The sequence below is a fragment of the Pipra filicauda genome, unplaced genomic scaffold (assembly GCF_003945595.2).
Source record: "Pipra filicauda isolate LSUMZ 115617 unplaced genomic scaffold, ASM394559v2 scaffold4_size7858003_pilon, whole genome shotgun sequence".
In the NCBI taxonomy this organism is placed as follows: domain Eukaryota; kingdom Metazoa; phylum Chordata; class Aves; order Passeriformes; family Pipridae; genus Pipra; species Pipra filicauda.
The window spans coordinates 3912162-3933976 of NW_024104643.1; the positions used below are offsets into that span (position 1 = coordinate 3912162).

Consider the following 21815-nt stretch of genomic DNA (forward strand, 5'->3'; position numbering starts at 1 on the left):
GAGAGCACGGTTCACTTCTCCTCTATTCATCTTTTAATAACTGCTGGCTTGTGAAGTCAGACACTGACTCCCAGAGGGACTGTCTCTCTCCTCATTGTTTACCCATGCCATCCGAGTCACAACCCCTCTGACCAGCAAAATTCAAAACATCACCTTTCAAGCTCCATCCCACTTTGATCCAGACCTCATTGTGTCTGTAATACAGTAGATTTATTTTTCATTCTCTCTTTTCTTTCTTTCTCTAACGGATGCCACTGGAAAAGGGTCTCTAAGATCCAAATGTTCCTAAACTGGCAGCAAGCTCTGTGAAATACCTGACGTGTCAGAATCGCTGCGTAACCTGTTCACTCATCCCTGGAGTATCCTGGCTCCCGGCTTTTGTTGTCCAAGAGAAGACAAGACATGATCTCATTTCCACACAGACAGCAGTTCAATGCACCAAGGGCCCAACACCCAAAACCAGTACAGCCATTTCATAAAGATCCTGCCAGAACGGGGGAACCTCTGCAGGCCCAGGTGAGCAGGTCAGCTCCCATCACACGCAGTTTGGACGCTTGAGGCAATGTTGATTTTCCCCTTTGTTAGAGCTGCACCCAGTAAAAGTTATTCACAAACCTTCCCTCCCCGCTTCGCAAGGGCCAAACAAGACTTCAGAATTGTAATACCCCTCTCTCTACTTCCTCCTCCTGCAGTTCTCCCTCCAAGCCCCATCTCAAAGGAAAACAGAGAATCTGAAGAGTCTGGTGCTCATCTGCCTCCCACAGCCTTGCAGTCAAAGACCTGCAGAGAAAAGGAGCTCACAGCTACAATGGGGAAATTCAGATAAATGTCTTGAGTATCTCAGCTAAACATGCACCAGTTACCTCGAGAAAGAGGTACTGTATCAACAAGCATTTTATTGTGGGAGAAACACATCTATCTTTGGTGAGATAGTGGCAACACTGGTTGCTGAGTTTGGTACCCAGGTTAACAAGGAGACAGTGGACAAGGCTACCGGTGAGTCAGCAGGAGAAATTATAACTTCTTCATTATAGCTTATTATTCCAAGACTAACCTTTAGAATATATTCCCCCCCCCATCAAAGTAGCAGCAGGTTCATTCCCCACTATATCCCTACAAGTTCATCAAAGCTCAGAACAGAAAGAAGTCCCTACATTCATCCCACATATGCCCCTCACAGGGCAACACCAGGATGGAAAGTAAGGCAGAGCACCCGAGGGAAAATCCAATCCAAGGACAGATACTATTTAGAAGAGATGGAAACAGCACAGACAGAAGAGAGCATATTAGCTTAAGAGACAGAAGGCTTTTACCAAGCAGTGCTGTATCAGTCAGCCATTCCCAGATCAAGTGAACAATATTAATGATGTTGCTTAAAAGCAAAAGGTTTCAGCACAGCCCCACAGGGCATGTTAAAAATGGGTGGTTGGGATAACTCTGCCCCACATCAGTCTGGATTGTACCACATGGGACCAATCTGGCAGCCATTCTAATGGGAGTCAATGACAGCCACACCATTAGCTCAGAAGAAAAGAAAACTTTCATAAAGTCAGCCTGGAAACGCCTGAATAAACTTCAGAGCTCCTAAAACAGTTACTATGGAGTCGCTATGGAAACACGCAATGAGTTAAGCCAAGTGCTAATCTCAGCAAAATACAAAAAAGAATGCTTATAGTCATTTAGCTTCCTTATGGCAAAGCTTGCTGCTCAAACACAAGGCTGGCTTACGCCCCCAAGGCCCAGACACTCTTTCCTTGCTCAAAAATATACTCCAGTACACAGCTTAGCTATAATTAAAGGGTAAATTTAGCATAACAGGCTAGAAGCCAAGCACAGTAGCAATGTGGGTCTCCTGCAGCCCAAACCCAAACACTCTGGGGAGAGAGAAGAATTGTCCTTGCAGAAGGTGGTTTTAAACACTGGTTTGCAGGTCCACCATGTAGTGTGCAGTCCCAGATGGAAGTGGGACAATGTGTGTGGCTTGAGCAGCTACAGTTTTCCTTCTAGTGAGTGAGTGCCAAGGAACAAGGAGGCAATTGGGACCATCAGCCACGTCATCCACCCCACAGGAGCTGTGTGAACAGTATCCAGTGGAACCCATTTGTAAGGGTTAATGCCAGCTCCTGCTCTGTGCAGGTCATGCTGCTGTTGAGGACTCTGGCAAAGCAAAGCTCAATTACTCATCCACACAACAGGAAATCCACAACACTCACATGGCACTGCCACACACAGAGAGCTGCTTGCTTTGTCCTGGGGGAGGAAAGAAAGATGGAGCTTTGCAGGGGAACAACCTAAAACTTTCTCTTCCCACTGGTCCTGTAATGAAACCAGCAGGAGAGCATGTGGACTAAAACCATTTATGCACTGCTTGTTTTTTAGTGAACAATGAGGAAAGAGTACATGAAATGCACTGAAAACAGTTGTTAGAAACAATTTTCAAACTGCTGCAGACCTGTTGCTGAACAGCAGCACAAAGGATCAATACCAGGAAGAAGAAAAGGGGAATCAGAACAAGCTTTCAACCTGCAGAGATACATGGTTGATCATTTCAGAAAGTCAGGTATTTGACACAGTGAAACTCCACCTGGCTTTTACAGGTATCCCAGCATTAACACAAGCAGGATCTGTGCAGACCTGCACACAGCCAAACCCAGTAATATGGTCAGTGCAGCATTATTCTCCTCAGGCAGCCCAGTAACATGTCCCAGTACTGGAACCCGTTTCTGTGAACACCCAGCAGTTTCAGCATCTGATTCTTTCCACTCTCCAGTGTCCATACTGGGAGCTCAAAAGCACACCCTAAAGCTACTTACACTGAAAACAAATCACAGAGCCCCTGCACATCTGTGGAAGAGGCACAGCCTGGTGCTGCACTGCCTTAAACATTACCCAGTGACGTTGCATCAGGACACCTCTCAAAATTCAAGTACCACAAACTGGCACATGAAGTTAAAAAAACATTTATGAAATGTGACAGAACAAAGTAATTTGTATTGAAACTGAGTTAGAAAACTCCAGGAGAAACAAACACCTGAATTTCTCAAAAGTAAATAAATTATACCTATGCTTCTAACATTTCCTCCTTTCCTTCAAAAACCATAATCCAACTTTTTGGTTTTTCCTCCCCTCAAACTTCGCCCATCTCATCAATGGGATGAGCTCTCGCTAGAAGAACACAGTTCAAAGAGCAAGGACAGATTTTGCTTTGTCTCAGTAATTACCCCTCAGATGACAGAACTGAAACTTACTCAAAAATTCTTATGGCCAGAATTTCATCACTCCCCGACACATTAACACAAGTGCTTTTCACCACCTTCCACATTTTCCCAGGACACAAAGGTTAGAGGCACATGACTCCCATCACCATTCTGAGCCAATTTTGTTCCAGGTTGTTCATTACTTGTTTGTTGTCTGCTAAACCCTGCCCTTTAGGAAGGGATGGAATGAGTAGCTAATTCACTACTAGTGACATATCTGATGTTTATTGATGATGTGAGGACATCTTGCAAGAAGACATCAACTTCAAATTTTCACATAGCAGCAGATCATACGCTTATGCTGAACACCATGATTGAAGAGTGCACAGCTGAGTGGTAAAAGCAAACCTATGCCCTCTGAGCTTTAAAAGTCCGTTTCTCTGAGTGCTTCACATTACTGGTCACGGGAGAAGGAAAAACATCAAGGAGCTGCAGCAGTGTAAACATGAAATGCCAAAGAAATTATTAAAATAGTATTTTATTTTACGAATAAAAACTAAACAGAATTAGGACACGGTTCTATTTTCTCTTTTTCCCTGTTTCCTTTGAACTATGCTGATCATCTCTTTTTGAACCAAAGCCATATCTACCATTCCTGTGCTGATCCTGCCACTCACTCTCCAGCTGTCTCAGCATTTCCTGTGTCAGGAGTCCTTCACGCAGCAGTCTGTTGGCAAGGGATCCCCGGCCATAGCTTTTCAGATCCTCCTGCCTCGTCCCAGACCGAGAGGCTCTCGGGTTCCTCGCCCTCCTCAGTGCTGGAGCCTCCACTGCAATGGACAGTGCCTCTGGGGACTTGGCACCACGACGGTCAGAAGCCACCCTGGCATCCCTCTTAGCTGTGGGAAAGTCTTCGGACACAACTTCTGCTGTGCCAGGAGCAGCTGCAGACTGGGACGCCCGGATCAGCTTCGTGATGTTGCACACACCAACCTGTATAATGTCATCCAGTTTCTTCTGAATATCCCTTACAAGGGCAGCATCAGGGAACATATCCATGAAGCGGTAACTGAGAGAGGCAAAACAACACCCAGTTAAACCTTTCCGCTCCAGGAATGCTGACTGGGATAAAAATGGGACACATACTATGTAAGAAAAAATTTATTATGTGGTGCATGGGAAGGCCACAGTATTATAAGCTGCATTTCAGCTGTTTCAGTCCAGGATCACCTTGTTTCTACCTTTCTCTCTCTGTCAGTCACAAACTGCTCTCTGCAGAGCCCATGACTCACTCCCACATCACTACACTTGCATTTGTCAGGATCCTCCAAAGGGCCTAAGGGGCCCATCCTGCACCATGTACACACGGGCTTGAAGACACTGCTCTTCTAGAACTGTAAGTCATAAATACTAGGAGAAAATAAAAACAAGTTTTCAAGCACAAAGACAATACCTTAGCCACAGATAGAGGTCAAAAACATCATGAACAGCTTCGAGGTGTACAAGTTCTTTGATGTTTTTTGGAGCAGCCAAGGGCCACTTGGTGTGTCGGCAGAGCCAGTCGAAGGTCAGGGGCTCGTTTCGACTGAACTGTCGTGCAAACTGAAAAACAAGCAAGGTCCTCAGTCAGTTAGGAAAGAAGAAATCCCAGAAGAGTTAAATTCCTTGGAGTCTGTGTACAGAAAATACCTGCTTTGTTTTACACAGCCCAAATGCCACACATTCTTTTACTTAATTACTCAACACAGGAGTCACCTCTCCTTTGCAGAGCCTCATTAACACAATTTGTGCATGGGCCATGCACAGAGTTAAGCAACAAAGGCATAGAGCTATCCAGAAAAGCATAACACTGAAGGCATTTGATTTCATCCAGCACAGCAGATGGACTTTGTCTTTTTTAATTCTCCTCCTCCTGTTTGGTTAATTATCTTGTTTCAGAGTCTCCGGGTTGAGAAAATGTTGAATGTATTCCCTGGTTTAGGAAACACACTACTCACAACCCAAACAGATTAATCTGCACTAGAAAGCAGCCCTTCTGAAACTCAGACACCTCAGCTCTTTAAGTAACAAAAAACCAAGTCAAATAAGATTTAAATCTAAAATTTTCAAAAGTTCTGATGACTTGGAATAACTGCCTCCTAGCTGGCTGATACTAGAAGTGGGTTTTTTGGGCCAAGGAATGGTGCTTAAATTCACACAAGCATTCACAACATCCTACCTCCCTCCAACACCACATTATGCCCCTCTGCACCTTCATTCCTTGGTGTCTGAATGCTCAGCATTTTCTTAACAAGACACTTTTTTCAACTCTTTCATCAATCACTCAATTTTTAAAGATTATTAGCTCCTTTTGAAAAGCAGGGGTCTAATATTTCTGACCTGAAGGCACCACACCAGTTTCATTTTTACACTACTTCCTTTTAAAAGTTTAATGGAGTCTCTAACAAGGGCACAAAGGCAATACTGTCTAACAAAGTAACAGTCTCAAATTAAATTATTAATCTCAAAAACCTGAAAAATCCGCTGACTACAAATTCCTCAAAATAATCACTCTGGGGGGGTACAGTGAAAAACAGTTCATCCAGGCCTGAAAAGTGAAGTGACATAATTTTGAGAGCAACTTACAGCACTGTGTTTTCTGGGGTTTTAATTCTGTGTAACTCTCCTAACATCAGCAATAACCCTTGATCCCACATTCTTCTCTTTTGTTGACAAGCTAACACCCTGAAGCAGCAGTAACTTGAGTTTTAATGACTACTTTTAGGCACACTGTGGTGCAAAGCTTAACAGTGCACAAGTGACTAGGGAACATAAGTGACCCCTCCCGGTTCAGAGCTCACCTGCAAGGACAAGCAGGAGGATTCTCTGAGTCAAACAGCAGAAAAGCTGTCCAAATCTTAATTTACATCACGAGAACCAGTTCTCAGGACTTAAAAGCTCTGGTCCATAAAATTAGTGAAGAATGCAATTAGGAAAAAAAAATACATCTCCAAAGATTTTATATTACTGCCCGTGAGCACTTTAAGAATGCTCTCCAATGACCTAATGACAAATCCCACAGTAAATACAGCAGACACAGTCTCACTGCACCAAGACCCACTTGCTCCAACATAAACATCACATTTTTTTGAGGAAAAAGCCAGCTGACCTTCAGCAACGTGGTACACACAAAAGGCTCTTTTCTGTTCAAGGGGGCAGTGCAGAAGACATATCGTGACCGCAGATTTAGTGGAATGTGCTGAATCATATCTGCTAGAAATTTAAAGTCATCGATATTGCAGACAAAGTACATCCCATCGACTTGTGAGAGACTCACAAAAATATCCTGTGAAAATACAACCAAACGAACAGAATGTTATTAGAGGGGGTTGCTAAACTTTGCATTACCAAACCAAAAAATTATTTAGTGTTTCAAATGCTGGTTAAACTGAAAGAACAGCTAAAAGCCATCAAATTTGACCACAGTAATAAAGAAGGGGCAGGGGAGTTCCTTCTCCTCTTTTAGCAGAGCTTGCATGAAATTCTCCAGCACAGGATCAGAGGAGAAGACATAACACACTATGCTTTATTTAAACATGTTCAGTTAGTCTCCTGAATAACAAAGGTCTGGAACTGTACATTTTAGTTACAAAGAACACCATTATAGGAACCAGTTACTACTATGTTTAGAAATTTCTCCAGGTTTGTCACTTAGCATGACCCAAAAAGCTAACTTTACAACATTGAATTCAATAATTGAGGTATTTTTAGCTCAATGTCAGGCTCAGATCTATTTTAGGAAGAAAGAAAACACAAGATAAATACAGTATTGCAATAGTGGAGTTCAAAGAAAACCTGAAATATATCCAAGGTTTGGAGAAACAGGACATGCCAGGGTACCTGGCATCAGATGTAGGGGGAATTTCTATGGGCCCCCAAAATTATTTCTCCAATGTAAATCTTTGAGTTTTAAAAAACATCTTTAGAGAAACATTGAGTTTCTTAATTAAATATGTGACTGAATACTTAAGAGATCAATAACTACACAGGGTTCTTATCTTAATACTTCTATGGTGGCCCAGAAATTGTTAATAGCCAAATTTTAAAGATGTGCTCCCTACCAGCCTAAGTCTCCCAGGAGTCTCCAGGTATAATCTTTTATCTCAAGGTTAGAAACCACACACTTTGCTATATAACAGTACATCAGCAGAGAACAATAATGCACATTTAAATCCATGAAAGCTGCTAAGAGTTTCTCAGTCTACTAAAAGCTGTGATACTATTCTTTAAATACAGCATTGGAAGCTTAATTTCTACTTTAAAATGTTTAGGCACATCCAAAAGAGGTACTACCTATCTAAGGATGAGACCAAGCAGATTCCACAAAATCTATTTTCTCAAAGTTACACAAGCATCGTTACACCATAAAACCCATGGAAACAGGGAAAGAAAATCAGATGGCTCTCAGATATACAGAAACCTGACGTGACCAGCCTAGTTTCTCAGGAATTTTCAAATAATTTACCACAATTTCAATCTCTAATATTTTCAGCCTCAGACCAAAATGTCTACATTTAAAATTCAGAAAAGGTGAAATGAAAAGGCTGCTGGACAGAATTCAACACGTGTGAAAATACTGACATGCTTGAAGAGCTTTCAAGTTTATTATAGCACAGAAAAGTTAAGCATTCTAAACCTATTTACAGTCAGTGCTGTGGTAGAGAGAAGAATCCAACTGCTAAAAAATACACACAAGGCTGTCTGTCAGGTTCCCACAGTGTATGTTTGTACAAAAGCAGTGACCGTAAGTAATGCTTAATTTTTAATGCAAAAGCTAATATTTTGGTCATTCTTACAATTAGATTGGATAGAGTAGCATCAGGAAGATGATAAGCAAACATTTCTATCTGCTCAGGAGTAGGATGTAGGCCAGCTGCCTAAAGGGAAAATAAAAGAAAAAAAAAATCCATTAATTCTCAATATTGTTTTAAAGTTAATGCACCAGAAGCAACACATAGAAAGACAAAATGCAAGAAAGAAACCAAAGCACCCTACAGACTCCAGTTTATTTAGCACACTTATCTGAAACTTAGGAACTTCTGTGCTTGAGCTTTTAATTCTTAAAAGAGCAGCTGCAGTATAAATGCAACATTGCAAGCCTCCAAATGGGACATCTATCCAAAGTCACTCTGGCATGACACAATCCACTTTTATTACTACATTGTAAACAGACACAAGGAAAAATAATTTGGGGACAGAACATCATAAACCAGCCCCAGAGCACATCTGTGCTAACTGGGTACTGAGTCCCTCACCTTCACAGGGGGCACAGCCTCGCTCAGAATTTCCTTCAGCTGCACGAGGTCCTCGCGGTGCATCGTGGTGACCTCCCCCTGTGTGAAGGACGAGCCAAAACGCCCGGCCCTGCCTGCGATCTGCAGGGCCTGGGAGGTGGGAATGGAGTCTATTTCCTTCTCTCCCTTCTCATTGACAGTCGGCTTCACTATGGAGTTAAAGATTATTCTTCGTATGCACCTGGAATATTGGAACGAAAACAAAGAGGAGTCTTTTTTTTCTTGCAAATTACTTCCAATATGAAGTATGAAAGCCTTTTCTTTTTTATAAGCTTTCTTCTTCTCTATAAATTAAGGTATCACAGAGACTACCTATGGACACAGTGTATTCCAAAGGGCATGACAAGACTCCTGGTTAGTCACAGGAGAATTATCAGGCCTGCACATATCAATCATGTTCTAGTAGGGTCCCAATCCATCAGTAGTTTATAGCAACGTGACTGCATCACCTTCACCAACAAAACACACCTGAAACTGGGCTGAACTTGCTCTGCATTTCAGAAATGCAAGAGACTGGTAACTCTGACAACCTAACACATGTGACTCTTGTTGATCCAGTAGGCACAGTTAGCCACTATCACACAGAATTAGGCCAAGGGAGCCATTAATTCTTGGAATCAGTTTCAAAATTAAAGCTTAATTCTGCCCAACCAAATTGAACACTACTTCAGAATGAAAATGTACGTACGGTATTATCTAGACATAGCAGATATTTGGCCAAATTAACAGACTGGGGAGAAATAAGCAAGGAAATTAATGCAGGCATAACACCCAAAAGAAAAAAAATACCATAACCTGCTGTAAATACTTACAAATTGAGTCCCATTCCAATTGCATCTGTAGCAACTAAAATTTTGCATGGATCATCAGGATCGTTGAATTTCTTCGCCTGTTCAAGTTTTGTTCCTAAAACAGAATGACAAAACACATAGCAAACTTCCTACAAATCAAAGACAACATATCACTAAGCCCAATGCTTTCAATAGGCTGAGAGGAAAAAAATGGTATTTGATTGGTATTTGGATGTTTTGGAGGGAAGGGGGCAGGAGGGACTTAAACCATTCCCAGAGCTGTGGAAAGATCTCATTTAATTATATCTATCTGAAGATCAAAATTAAGTACATAATAAAGGTCTAATCCCAAGATTAAAACACCAGTCAATGAAAGCCAATTACTTTCTTTAACTCTATGGAGAAGCAAAACTAGGAAACTTGTGCTGCTTTATTTTAAAACAAAGAAAGCAGTGTAAGGGTTTTTTCCTAAGAAAAGCAGCAAGAAGTAGAACATTCCCTTACCAATAAAGGAAGAGTGCTTTACCTGGTGGCAGACTGCCATATATGACAGCACATTCTAATCCTCTGGCTTCAATCTGTCGGCTCACAGAGTAAATGTCATTCTTACTGAAGCAGACAATGCAGTCCCCAGGACGGAGGTTATCCAAGGATTCCAAGGCATAATCCAGCACAGTCAGAGGAGTGAGTCTCTTGTAGTTTCGGACCTAGAATTAAAGTTGTCAAAGATATTTCTTTAAATTAAAAATTTCCTGTGGAATATCAACCAGTACATTTATTATCACATGTGACTGTAGCGCTGAGGGACCTCTCTCAGTCCTGAAGGGATAATTCCTGGAGAGAAGGAGATGTACACCCTATGCACTTGCATACTGGCAGCACTTCCCAAGCTGAGAACTATACAGCTTTTTCAAGAAACAGAAGAACTACGTATTTTTTACATGTAAACTAGATTCCAGATGTAAACTAGATTCAAGAAAAATAGTACACAGGCTACATCCCTTGATCTATCAAGAAATGAGTGTCTGCTTTCAGTCACGTATCTGAATGCTCTCACTGGTCCTCCCTTTTCAGAATTACATACCCCACCACACACAGACATATAAAGCTACAGCTAATTCTCCTTGAAATCATGAAGGTTGGACTTCATTGGGAGCATATTTTGTTTTTAAATACTCTTCTCAAAAGAACCTTACCAATTAAAAATACATATATTAACCTCCTTTCCTCATCATGTGGAGAATAACTATCAACCAACCCAGTAAAATTAGCAAACCTGAGGGCACTTGCCCTCCAGGAAGATCAGAATTGTAAAGAAAGCCCCTGAAGAGCTGTAGCACCTGCAAAATTCCCCAAGGGGAACACAGTAAAGCACTTTTCTTTGAACTCAGCAAAGCACTTACCATCTTTCAGCAAAACAGTACTACTATTTAAAAAGAAAAAGAAAAAGAAAGAACTTTGCAACATCTCCTTTGATTTACAGAAGCCAAGAATCACTCTAATAATGGCTCCCATATGATAACTTTGATCAGTGATACCCTCAATAGACCATACATTTTTTGCCTGTTTTACAGCAAGGAGAACCTGATGTTCTGTCCTTAGCTTCTGAGAATTAAAATACCTACTTCAACTTCCTCCCCCGTGGTGTACATGAGCTCTGTCACCAAGTCAACAGCAGCAGCTTCTCCACAAACATGGATTTCTTCTGCACAGAGGCCTGAACAAGGTCCAGTGTTAAAAGAAAAATGTTACTTATTTATAAACAACAGTAGCTTTAGCTGACTCTTAAGTTACCCAAAAATTACATTTATCACATTAGAGTGATAATTAGAGCAGCCAATACCTCGTTGCACACTCAGCCAAAACAACCACTGTCCTCAACCACTGAACAAATGGAGCAAAGCTTTTATTTACTATTTATGTTTAATAACTCCCAAACCACAGCAGAACTGAGTGTCTTTATTTTCTGCATGAATTCAACCCTAATGCACTCAGAATAGAAAAGGCAAAAAAACAGAGGCAGAGGAAGTGTGAAAAAACATTCTGTTGAACTCATCATCAAAAGCAACCAAGGGAAGGGGCGAGGGCAGAGGGAATCAGATTCCAAACTTCTGCGAAAAATACGAGGAAAAATGTTTCAAAATTTCCTCTTGAAAAACTCTAAAATTATCAAAACAAGCATTCTTCTACGAATTTTACAGATTGATGCAACTCTATAAATGAGCCATTTGAAATTAACACTAAAATATTTAAAGCTGACATACATTGAACAGTATCTCTTCCTAAGGCAATCCCTGAAAATTGGTGTTGTTTTAATTGAACAAAAAAGCAGTTTTAGAAAACACTCAGTGTAAAAAGACAGCATGATGTAGCAAAGACTCCACATTATCCAAGGAAGGAGAACTAAAGGAAGAATGTAAATAAAATTTTTAAAAAACACTCATTAAGTAAAACATGACAGGTAACTTGCTGCCGTGCAGACAAATCCTTTGGGGCAGAGTATCTCTCTAACTTGCTGTGAGAAGACTTATGAAGAAAAAAATACTCACTTTTATTTTGCATCCCATACTGTAATAACTTATGAATATACTGACTGCTAAGCTTGCATTTAAGGTGCCATTTGCAGTTAAACAGGTTCATTGCCAACATAAACCAGCTTACCCAGAAGGGCTCTCGTCCAAGCCCACCCTCTGGCAGGATCTCTGATCATCTGAATTTCATCAATCACAGCAACTTCATCTTAAAATAAAAAAGAAAAAGCATGATGCACCAAGGAAGAGAACGTGGAACAGCAGTACAACACACAAAGGGACCCAGAGGCTTTCTAAATAAGGTATCTCAAATCAAGCTAATCCTCTACCACCAGAAAGCTACTCTGAGATGATCCAGGTTTCTTGAGCTGCTCTAATATAGTTCAGAAATTGTTGAAATAAGAGTGAAAGGGAATAGCTGAGCTACTTCAGAGTCCAAGCAATAATACACATGAAGATCCCCCTGATAAGACTGACACAATTATGTATACATACAAGGTGTGTTAGTGCTGCACATTTCAATGGTACAGGCAATATGAGGAGCTTGTCTGGCATCTTCACTGGCAAAGACACGCTCTTCTCCCGTCACCAGGTCACATGGCACGTTCTAAAGGAATTCAAAAAACTCAGGTTAAGTTGCTTTAATATAACAGAATCCTCTTTCCAAAGAGGAATAAAATCAGCTTCTTACAGTAGCTTCTAGGACAGTATAATGGAAGTTTTTCCAGAAAATAACTACCTTGCCCTCTGAGACTTGTGCCCTGTATTTAAGTCCTATCAAACTAGAGGTATAATGAAGAGGTAGTATCTGTGATTAGACACCTTCCCCTACTCCTGCAGGAGATTACATCTTCCCCTGAGCATTTCAGAACTGTCACAACTGCAACAAAAGAACTGTCAGAAGAGCTGCAGTACAGGGGGCTCATAAAGCAAGGCCCAGCAGTGAAGGAGCCTTGCAAGCTCCAGCCTCCTCCAGTTCATTTGGGGATCGTTTTCACACACACTGAACACATGGGAATGAAGTACAGCAACTACCAACAGGGAACATCACCGCATGGTACCCACAGCCACCACGTGGTGCACATTACCTAGGACTTGTCTCCTAGGACAAGCCAATCCTTCTTATGTGTGAGTTTGATAAACCAGTAAGAGGAATTAAAAATTCTACATCAAAAAAAGAGAAGTCACAAAACCATTTGTGAATGCTACTGTACACACACACACTGTGCTGCATTAACATGTGATGTGTGGTTCTAATGCTTCAGAACTGATTCTGTGCAGCTGGAAACACACTGGTGGGAAGCCTCCAAAAATATGCCAGAAGTAATAAAAAAAAGCCCACAGTATTGAAAATTTCCTCTGGAACCTGAGACAGGGCACTGCTCTTCAACTCAGCACATCTGAGTCTGCAGAATTTTTCATAGACGGTGAAGTGTAATATATTTAAACATAGAAGCAGAAGGTTGAGGGGAGTTAAGCAAGGGTAATTTTTGTGTACCAGCTAAAATAAAGGTCATGGGTAAAAGAGGCACGGCTCCCATGCTGAAAAACCTAACAGCAGAGCCTGGCTAAACCTGGAGAGCAACAGATCACAGCCTAAGGGAGGCAGGTTACAGGGATGATTGCACAGGATGTGCTGTGGGGACAGTGCTCTTCCATCTGCAGAAATGATGTTCCATTCTGCTCACCTAAAGCATTAAAGCACAACTGGCATTGCCATGAGCTGCAAAGCAAAGGCACCTGTCCAAGCACACACTGCTCCAGGGAACACCTGGAGCAGCTACAGGACTTTACAGACATGCATTCCTGACACTGTCCCAGTGCTAAGCATGTTGGGAAATGATATGACATACTGACAGCATCGTTAGTCTTTTGGAAGATCTCGTGAGCCAGAAGTTTTAGTGGGCCGCAGTATATTCCAGATTTGGCTGACAAAAATCTCTGGATAGCATGGTAAGTTTTTCCACTGTTTGTAGGACCGGCATGGAATATTATCTTTCTTTGAATAGCCCTGGCATCTGGATACCTAAAACATACACACAAAAAAAGCAGATCTGTTAAACATTTATCCAGTGTTCTGGATACTGATTCAGGAGAAACTGGAAATTAGCTTAAATATTAATTTATTGACTTTTTAATGTGTATTGAAAGCAGAAAGATCAAGTTCTTAAACAGAGCCAGAAAAAAGAGGTTACTACATCTTATACATTCATCTTCTAAATCATACAATGCTTTCAAAGATTCAAATTCACACATTGTGTTCAAAATAATTCTCATTACTCCTCTTAATCCTCTCTCCTTGGGTTTATTAACATTTCAGTGTTCTGCTGTGCTACCTCCCAAAAATACATCCAGAAAACAGCTTTTAGGAAAGGCTATTCAGTGACTTTCATTGCTGATATAACCTTATTTTCCTTTTAATTCACTGCAATGTAGCTTGTAAAAAATTTGAGTTCCTGACAGAAATTATTGTAAAAGCAGAGAAATGGAACTGAAAATGTAGTACAATCACACACCACAAAGCTGAAGTCCCCAGACTCTGAAGGTCTATGACACTAAGAAAAGAAAGCAGTGCAGCCCCTGCCCTCACTGACCAGTTGGGCGGCAGCCTCAGGTCGCTGATCTTGCGCAGGTCGTCCATGCAGTCCAGCATGGGGAAGATCTGCTTGGCATGCCTCAGGAAAAACGGGAACAGGTCATCCACGTGGCCTACGGGACAAACCCTGCTCAGTTTGCATGCTTGTCTCACAGCGTGTACCATCATAATAAACTTGGAAAAAAAATTTCCACTACTTCCACCACACACTTTTCTTTCCGCAATTCTTTCCCCTCCTGGCTCTCTACAAAGTTCAATAATTATCTCAGTTGCAGAAAGGTGAGCTAACATGGTCTCATTAAGCAATGTAATTCAAATCCAATGGTACCAAAAAGCTGGCTCTCATTTCGGTATATTCACTCTGGTCAGCCCACATGCCTGAAGAACTTCTCAATTAAATGAGAAACTGGGGGAAAGCTGGATGAGAAAGAGCTTTAGCCTTTGCTTCCTAAATTCATGTGCTGCCTTGAAATAAAATAAAAATAAAATAAAAGCTTCCAAAATGCTTTTATGAAAAAACATAGCAGACCAGGATATTGTGCAGCTTCCCTAAGCTACCAAGACACAGGATGCTGGTTAAAAATTCAAAGTTTCCAATCCCTAAGTGAGAAAATAAAATCAGAGAAATCAACTCAGAAGAGACATTTGGGTTCACTCTTCTGAATGTCTGCAGAGCAGACATGTGGCCTTAAAGATCTCATTTCAGGTCACACTTCTCTACTGTCCCTCCTGGGTTTTTTAAATTGAGAATTAATATTCAATAAATCAAAATTATTGTGAAAATTTGAAAAAACTAATATATTCAATTATCATCTTTGGACAAGCAAAACTTAAACAAAAAAATTTTAAAACTGCCACAATAAACAACCCTTTATTCTTCCATTTATATGAGTTTTAAGGCACATATAAACAATGTTCATATGTAACTAAATAAGGAGCAGAAACAAGAAAATCCTCTGGGAGATTTTATGCACAAGCAATATAAAGAGACAATTTCCTAAGATTGCCAACATATAGAACATACACATTTACATTTGAAGACAAAACTAATGGCCAATGTAACCTTTAAATTCCCATCATTAGAACAGACATACTGTGCCAAAGTTCTGCAGCTCAAACCATGGAAAAGGTTGGTTCTGCTGTTCCCAGCTGGCATCACCCCTCAGTTAGTGCTGTTAATGACAACACAAGATGCACTAAGCAAGCAAACACTCACCTCTGTGAGTGCCACAGGGAACCAGCACTGTCAGAGCTGTACTCCCAATCCCTAAAAGCCACCTGGCCAGCAGGGAGTTCTCCAAGTGCCCCCTAGTGACTACTCGATTGCCAAGAAGAATAAACACAACAGTTCTGTTTCCATTTCAGCCTGAAGATGCTATAAAACAACAGGCTGCTTCTTGCCAACACCTCCACCTCTGTCATTTCCACTCCAGAAGGTTTAAGAACAGAATGCTCCCTAGGATGGGCACAAATCCTAGCAGGGATTTTTAAGCTGTCTGACAGCATAGCAGGGAGTCCACGGGTACGTAGGTAAAGCATACAGGTCAAAAACAAGGAAAAAATGTAACATTTTATTTTACAAGCACTCCAGATACTTGCCTGCATCACAGCATATATCATTGAGAATAATATGCAAATCAGCACTCACAGAGCTGGATTCCATGATATATTTCCTAAAGCTTATAAACGCTTGGTGAAACAGGCGAGCTGCAAAAAATCAAAACACGGAACAAAATCAGTGTGACCAGGACCAGAAAACTGTGTTTGTAAACATCCACCAAAACACTGAAGCAATCCATTAAAAACCTATACCTTAAGATAAACTATTAAAGGTAAAAATATAAGGTTATTTGAACTGAGTGACAGAGACAAGGTAAACAAGCAGTGTTGTGAGACTCATAAAAGACGAGCTCTACCTAATACTGTATCTGAATTAGAACAGGTTTCACATTAAAAATAAACTTGGAACATGTTCTTACCATCTAATCCATTTTCTGCTCCTAGTCTTTGGATTTCTTTTCTTTTGTAGAACTTGTTTAAATTTTTTAGAACTTCACCTGTAGAAAAAGAGAAACTTTTTTTTTTAGTTTGCTTAAAATTAAGTCACATTCTGCTGGCCCAAAGACCCTGGATTATCATCTCCTTACTCTGGAGAGAGGGAATCTCGCCCTGGTGAACAGACTCAAACGAATTCTCCCTAAATTAAACACAATCAATGACTGACAGTATTGTGGAGAAGGACCATCTGCAGCAGAGTAAGAAGCACCATGAAGATGAGGGCAGCATTTGAGACACTCTCCCTGGTACTTGGTAAGAAAGCACAAAGGTGGGAACCTACAGACAATATGTTATGGAGCAAACTAATTAATGTTTTGGGGTGGGTTATTTTTGCTTTTTATCAGCATCCATCAGGAAACAGCAGGTTTCCATGTGAAAAGCAAATCTGCTTAAACTACTCAGTGACTAAACATCCTGAGGTACTTTCTTCTCTCCACTCTGCCTCCAAGACAGACTCTCCAGAAAGATCAGTTCAACCAGATCCAGTATTCTTCCTTTTCTCAGGTTAAATAAAGGAGGGAAGAAGAAAACTTAACAGAGCTTTTTCATATATATCACAAATTACTCTGCTTTGTTCATATAAATTCTCTTATAAAGTTATTAATAAACCCTTTCCTTCCCCTAAAAGTTCAGTGTTGCAATAAAACTGTATTTACTCACATACACTCTGAATTTAGTTCATTAAATGCTAGTTAAATCACAGTGGCAAAATGTGTCCCTTCTCCACCTACAGCAGATCAGAAATTCATGAAAATCTAGCAAATATCACAAACACCTATTCACAAACTTACCTTACTCTAAAACTCAAGTCTATGAGCCCTGTATGATGAAATGCTAGGAATTACAATAATAATGCAACACACCCCTGGTTTGCCAGCACAAGTCACTGAACACAACACTGTCAAGCTCTGCTCTCTACCACTAACTCTGTAACTGTCTGCCACGACATGAACCTTAAATTGATCCCACGAGATCAACCTTATATTATTGAAACATTGCCTCTCTAAAACACTGTGTAACAAAGACAGTCCACGTGGCATAAAGAAAATCGCCAGGTGAGAAGAATATGGCAAATTTGGGTGCACAACGGCAGCAGCTACAACCAATACCTTGTGCATGGCTACAGGAATCTCCTGATGGCTTCACTCACAGTCCAAAATGTTCCCAAAGGCAGCTAAGCAAGGCTACCAGCAGGATTGCATTTCCTACACAGGCATCCACACTCTCATCAGGAAATATTTAAGGGCCCCAAAATCAAAGGCAGATTGGAAAACAGTGCACTACAAGAAAGTACAGGGCTAAATTCTCTTCAGAGCTTCCCTAACAAGCTCTAACAGTCACCACATCATCAGCGACGGAGCTAAATTCACAGCCCACTGGCCTTACCACAAGATGGAAAGGTCAATGCCTAAACACTTGTTACTATCCAAGGCAACATGACATTGGGACCATCACAGCTCTCCATGTCCAAGGTCATGATCCTGCCTAAGCACAAACACATCTTAACAATAAGGGAAATCAAAACAAACCAGAGCTGGCACTGCAGCCTGTGTGAGCCTAATCCAGCTGCACATACAGGTAGCAATCAGGGTACACACTCAGCCCCTGCCTCAGCCCTCCCTTACCATTCATTCCCATTCTGAGGTTTCCCTTTCTTTACCATTTTCTCATTGTAGAACTGTCTTTCAGCTCTTTCTCCTCAATTACTTTGACTTCTCAGCAGCATTTTTAAGGTTCTGTGTAAAAGGACAGCCCGACTGCAGTTAGTTTCAGAAATCATGCAGTTAGGCAACAGTGTATCAGACTCATTTAGAAGTTTCAGCCCTGTTTGCAGGAAGACTTCCAAGTAATTTCCCTGTATCTCAGATGACAACAGTCCATTTCAGTCAGGCTGTATGCTATCCCAGGGCAGCTGAACTGCTTGATTTTAGAATTCCTCCACAACTATTAGACTTCCACTGTCCAGTCCAAGTAATCTAACGTACCTAACTAACCCCCTTGTTCAGGCACCTCCTATTTCTGACACAAGAATTGCTGCCAATACCTTGTCTTTCCTGGCATTTCCCACCAGTGAGCACAGCCCTGTGGTCTGACAACTGAAGCCACAGAACTGACATTCAACATGACAACTGAGCATGAGGGCTCCAAATCAACACCCATACCCAGGGTTCACAAAGCCACACAGCACAAAGTGCTGATCTTTCAGAATAATTTTATTATTCTTTCAGAATAATTTTATTTACATTTATTTAGAAAATGGATAATGGACCATCTCCATAGCAGAAGGCCAACAGTCAAATCAAATATCTTAAGAAAAGCTCAAAAGCAAAGCTCCTTATAACTTAAGCCTCCCAGATACACCAAAACTGAAAGCATCTATCAGCACTCACAGGGGTACACTTCCTATGAAGCCGTGGAAAACAGATGTAGTGAATTAATTCCAGATTTGCTATGAAGGTTTTACAAAACTGGCTTTGCGAAAGTAAGCTTCAAAAAAGGCTTTTGTCTTCCTGACAGTGTCTGATTAGCATGAAAACCAGGACCACTCTCACTTGAGCAGTAACAACTTAACAAGATGATTCACACCGGAATTACACTCAGCTGTCAGTAACAAAGCCCCTTCACCAGCTCTAATCGGAAAGGCTGCAAATGCACACATTTCTTTATTAAATCTAGTTCAGTACTTGACAGAAGAATCTAACAGAGCCTGTTTGTACAAAATACCAAAAAAACAGATGCATAACATTGTGTGTGGTCAGAACCTGAGGGGGGAAGCAGAGGAATACTTATTTCATCCTAAAAAACACATATCTGCTAAGGAAGGTCTTTCTCAGTTTTCTCTTTAACATTATTGGGTTGCTGACAGCAACAGAGAGAGCACTACATGCCAACAAGCAGATGAGCAGCACCACATTGGTCACCTGGTTGGCATTCCTTCCAAGTCTCACATGGAAGAACTTCAAGCTCTTTGAAGTAGTTAATTTTCACCTTTGGGAATACATCATTTTAGCCAATCTGTTCTCTCTCAACAACTCAGCAGAGACCAAACAGAACCTGTGTTTATTTTCCCAGAGCATTTCAGTTGTACCTTTGAAGAAATCCAACATAACTGCTTCTCTGAGAAGTGAAACAACAAGGAATACACAAGTAAGATGCCACCATTCGTGTTTACCTGAGGAAGGTACTACTCATATATAAGGCAAGTTTGACAACAACACAGATTTCAGCATTTCGGCTGTTGAGGATTCTTTTCCTAGCTAGGGTTTTTTTTTAACTTTCAGGGCCAGATATTTTTTTTCTCTACAGCTCTGAACAATTAAGATCATTTTCCCATGCTTTCTGTACTTTGGAGTTAATACAAACAATATGCCATCAGAACACTTAATTAGGAGATGATATGAAGAAAAAAGTTCCCATTTACACCCTCAATGCTTTGGGATCACCAAACATCAAAAGGATCGAGAATTTGTTTCTTATTTATCAAGTCTTTAGAGATAACAGAGTCATAGAATCACAGACTGGTCTGGGCTGGAAGGGACCTTAAAGATCATCCTCATCCTGCCATGGGCAGGGGCACCTTCCACTAGCCCAGGTTGCTGTTCAACCTGGCCTTAAACACTTCCAAGGAGGGAGCAGCCACAGCTTCTCTGGGCAACCTGTGCCAAGGCCTCACCACCCTTCTTTACAGGGAAGAATTTTTTCCTAACATCCAATCTAATCCTGCCCTCTGGCAGTCTGAAGCCACTTGCTCTGTCACTACACTTTGCCCCTTTGACACACAAGACTATGCCCTTCTGTCTGTAACACCAATATTTAAGAAAACTATGACTTCCAAGTGCAGATCCAGTCACGGTTCTGGAACGCCACAAGACTCCACTTCAGCTGCCCCACGCTGCCCCACGCTGAGTGCCTTTAGCCCAAAATAGTGAGTGGAGGACCCAGGCCAGCAGATTGTTTCCTCCACACAGAGCACGGCTAATGGCTCTGGGAAATCCCAGAACATTCTGAGCTCGAAGGGACCCACGAGGATCATCAAAGTCCAGCCCTGGCCCTGCCCAGGCCAGCCCCATGACATGCCCAGTAAAGCCCCAGTATCGGTGGTTTTACCTCATGCCACAGCCTTTATCCGACTTTTCCTTCGCGGGCACGAGCAGCTGCAGTGGTCAGACAACACACAGGGAGACCCCTGCTCCCAAGGGATAAACCCCAGGAGAGGACCCAAGAGCAGCGAGGGCCAGTTCCCATCGGCAGGACCCAGCCCTGCAGGGCTCAGGAGGGTCAGGTTCCCCTCAGCCGGGTCATGGAATCAAATCAGTGAGGTTGGAAAAGCCCTCCGAAATCACAGTCCAATCTGTGCCTAACACACCACCACGCCAACTAAACCATGGCCACGTGCAGCCTTCCCTTAAACATCTCCAGGGGCAGGGACTTCACCGCCTCCCTGGGTAGCCCCTTCCAGGGTCTAATCACCCTTCCTGTGAAGAAATTCCTCCTGATGTCCAACCTGACCCTCCCCTGGCACAGCTTGAGGCCGTTCCCTCTCCTCCTGTCCCTTGTTCCCTGGGAGCAGAGCCCGACCCTCCCCGGCTCCCCCCTCCTGTCAAGGAGTAACAAAGAGCCAGAAGGTCCCCCCTGAGCCTCCTTTTTTCCAGGCTGAGCCCCCCCAGCTCCCTCAGCCGTTCCTGCTGCTCCAGCCCCTTCCCCAGCTCCATTCCCTTCCCTGGACACGCTCCAGCCCCTCCATGTCCTTCCTGAACCGAGGGACCCAGGACTGGGGCCGCTTCGAGGGCTGGCGAGGCCTCACGGCCGGTGCCCGAAGGCCGCCCGTCCCCTCACGGACCAGCCCGCACTCACCCTTGTCGAGGGGTCGAGTGAGCTCGGCGCCCACGTCCTCCCCGGCCGCGCCGCCGGGGCCGGGCTTCAGCGGCACGGGTACGAAGAGCGAGGTGTCGGGGGCGCGGGAGCCGCCGTCCCCGGAGGATGATGAGGACAGCGATGACGGTGCGGACGGCGCTGCCGCGGCGGGGCGGCCATGTCTGAGCGCGAGCCCCGCGCGCGCCGGGAGCCGCCGCAGCAGCGGCCACGCGCAGCGACTCATCCGCGGGCAAGGGCGGCGGCGGCGGCGCGCGCACAAAGCGCGTCACTGCCGCGCGCCCGCCCCGCCCCGCGCGTGCGCCGGACCGCTTCACACACACACACACACACACACCCCGCCTCCCACAGCGCCCTCAGGGCGGGCACAGCCCGCTGGAAGCGAGAGGGCGGCTGGTTAGCTGTTCAAACTGGGGCGCGGGAGGGCTCCCCCAGTG

The 21815-nt window shown here is 42.7% G+C and overlaps 1 protein-coding gene across 3 annotated transcripts; it reads right to left on the reverse strand.

Moving 5' to 3' along the window:
- Positions 1 to 3460: 3460 nt before the first annotated feature.
- Positions 3461 to 21621, reverse strand: SUPV3L1 (Suv3 like RNA helicase). 3 transcript variants are annotated; one of them, XM_027750478.2, is made up of 15 exons: positions 21361 to 21621; positions 16428 to 16505; positions 16048 to 16155; positions 14447 to 14561; positions 13710 to 13878; positions 12348 to 12459; positions 11983 to 12060; positions 10947 to 11038; positions 9848 to 10028; positions 9343 to 9436; positions 8492 to 8711; positions 8033 to 8113; positions 6346 to 6522; positions 4651 to 4799; positions 3461 to 4266 (listed from the first exon to the last, which is right to left on the reverse strand). In XM_027750478.2, the coding sequence occupies exons 1-15, from the start codon at positions 21602 to 21604 to the stop codon at positions 3777 to 3779; spliced, it is 2388 nt and encodes a 795-aa protein (XP_027606279.1). In that variant the 5' UTR covers positions 21605 to 21621; the 3' UTR covers positions 3461 to 3776. The 3 variants fall into 3 exon arrangements, with proteins under 3 accessions (XP_027606279.1, XP_027606280.1, XP_027606281.1); XM_027750479.2 differs by lacking the exon at positions 21361 to 21621 and having other exon boundaries at positions 3464 to 4266; positions 16097 to 16155; positions 16428 to 16453; XM_027750480.2 differs by lacking the exons at positions 14447 to 14561; positions 16048 to 16155; positions 16428 to 16505; positions 21361 to 21621 and having other exon boundaries at positions 3464 to 4266; positions 13706 to 13794.
- Between the last annotated feature and the right edge of the window lie 194 nt (positions 21622 to 21815).

Excerpts from the sequence above, each read along its gene's own strand:
- SUPV3L1 (XM_027750478.2), bottom strand. The coding sequence starts at position 21,604 with ATGAGTCGCTGCGCGTGGCCGCTGCTGCGGCGGCTCCCGGCGCGCGCG. Across the intron at positions 12,061-12,347 it reads GTGCAGCACTAACACACCTT|ATGAAGTTGCTGTGATTGAT; the intron begins GTATGTATACAT and ends TTTTATTTTAAG. Across the intron at positions 4,800-6,345 it reads TGTGTACCACGTTGCTGAAG|TTTGCACGACAGTTCAGTCG; the intron begins GTCAGCTGGCTT and ends CTTGTTTTTCAG.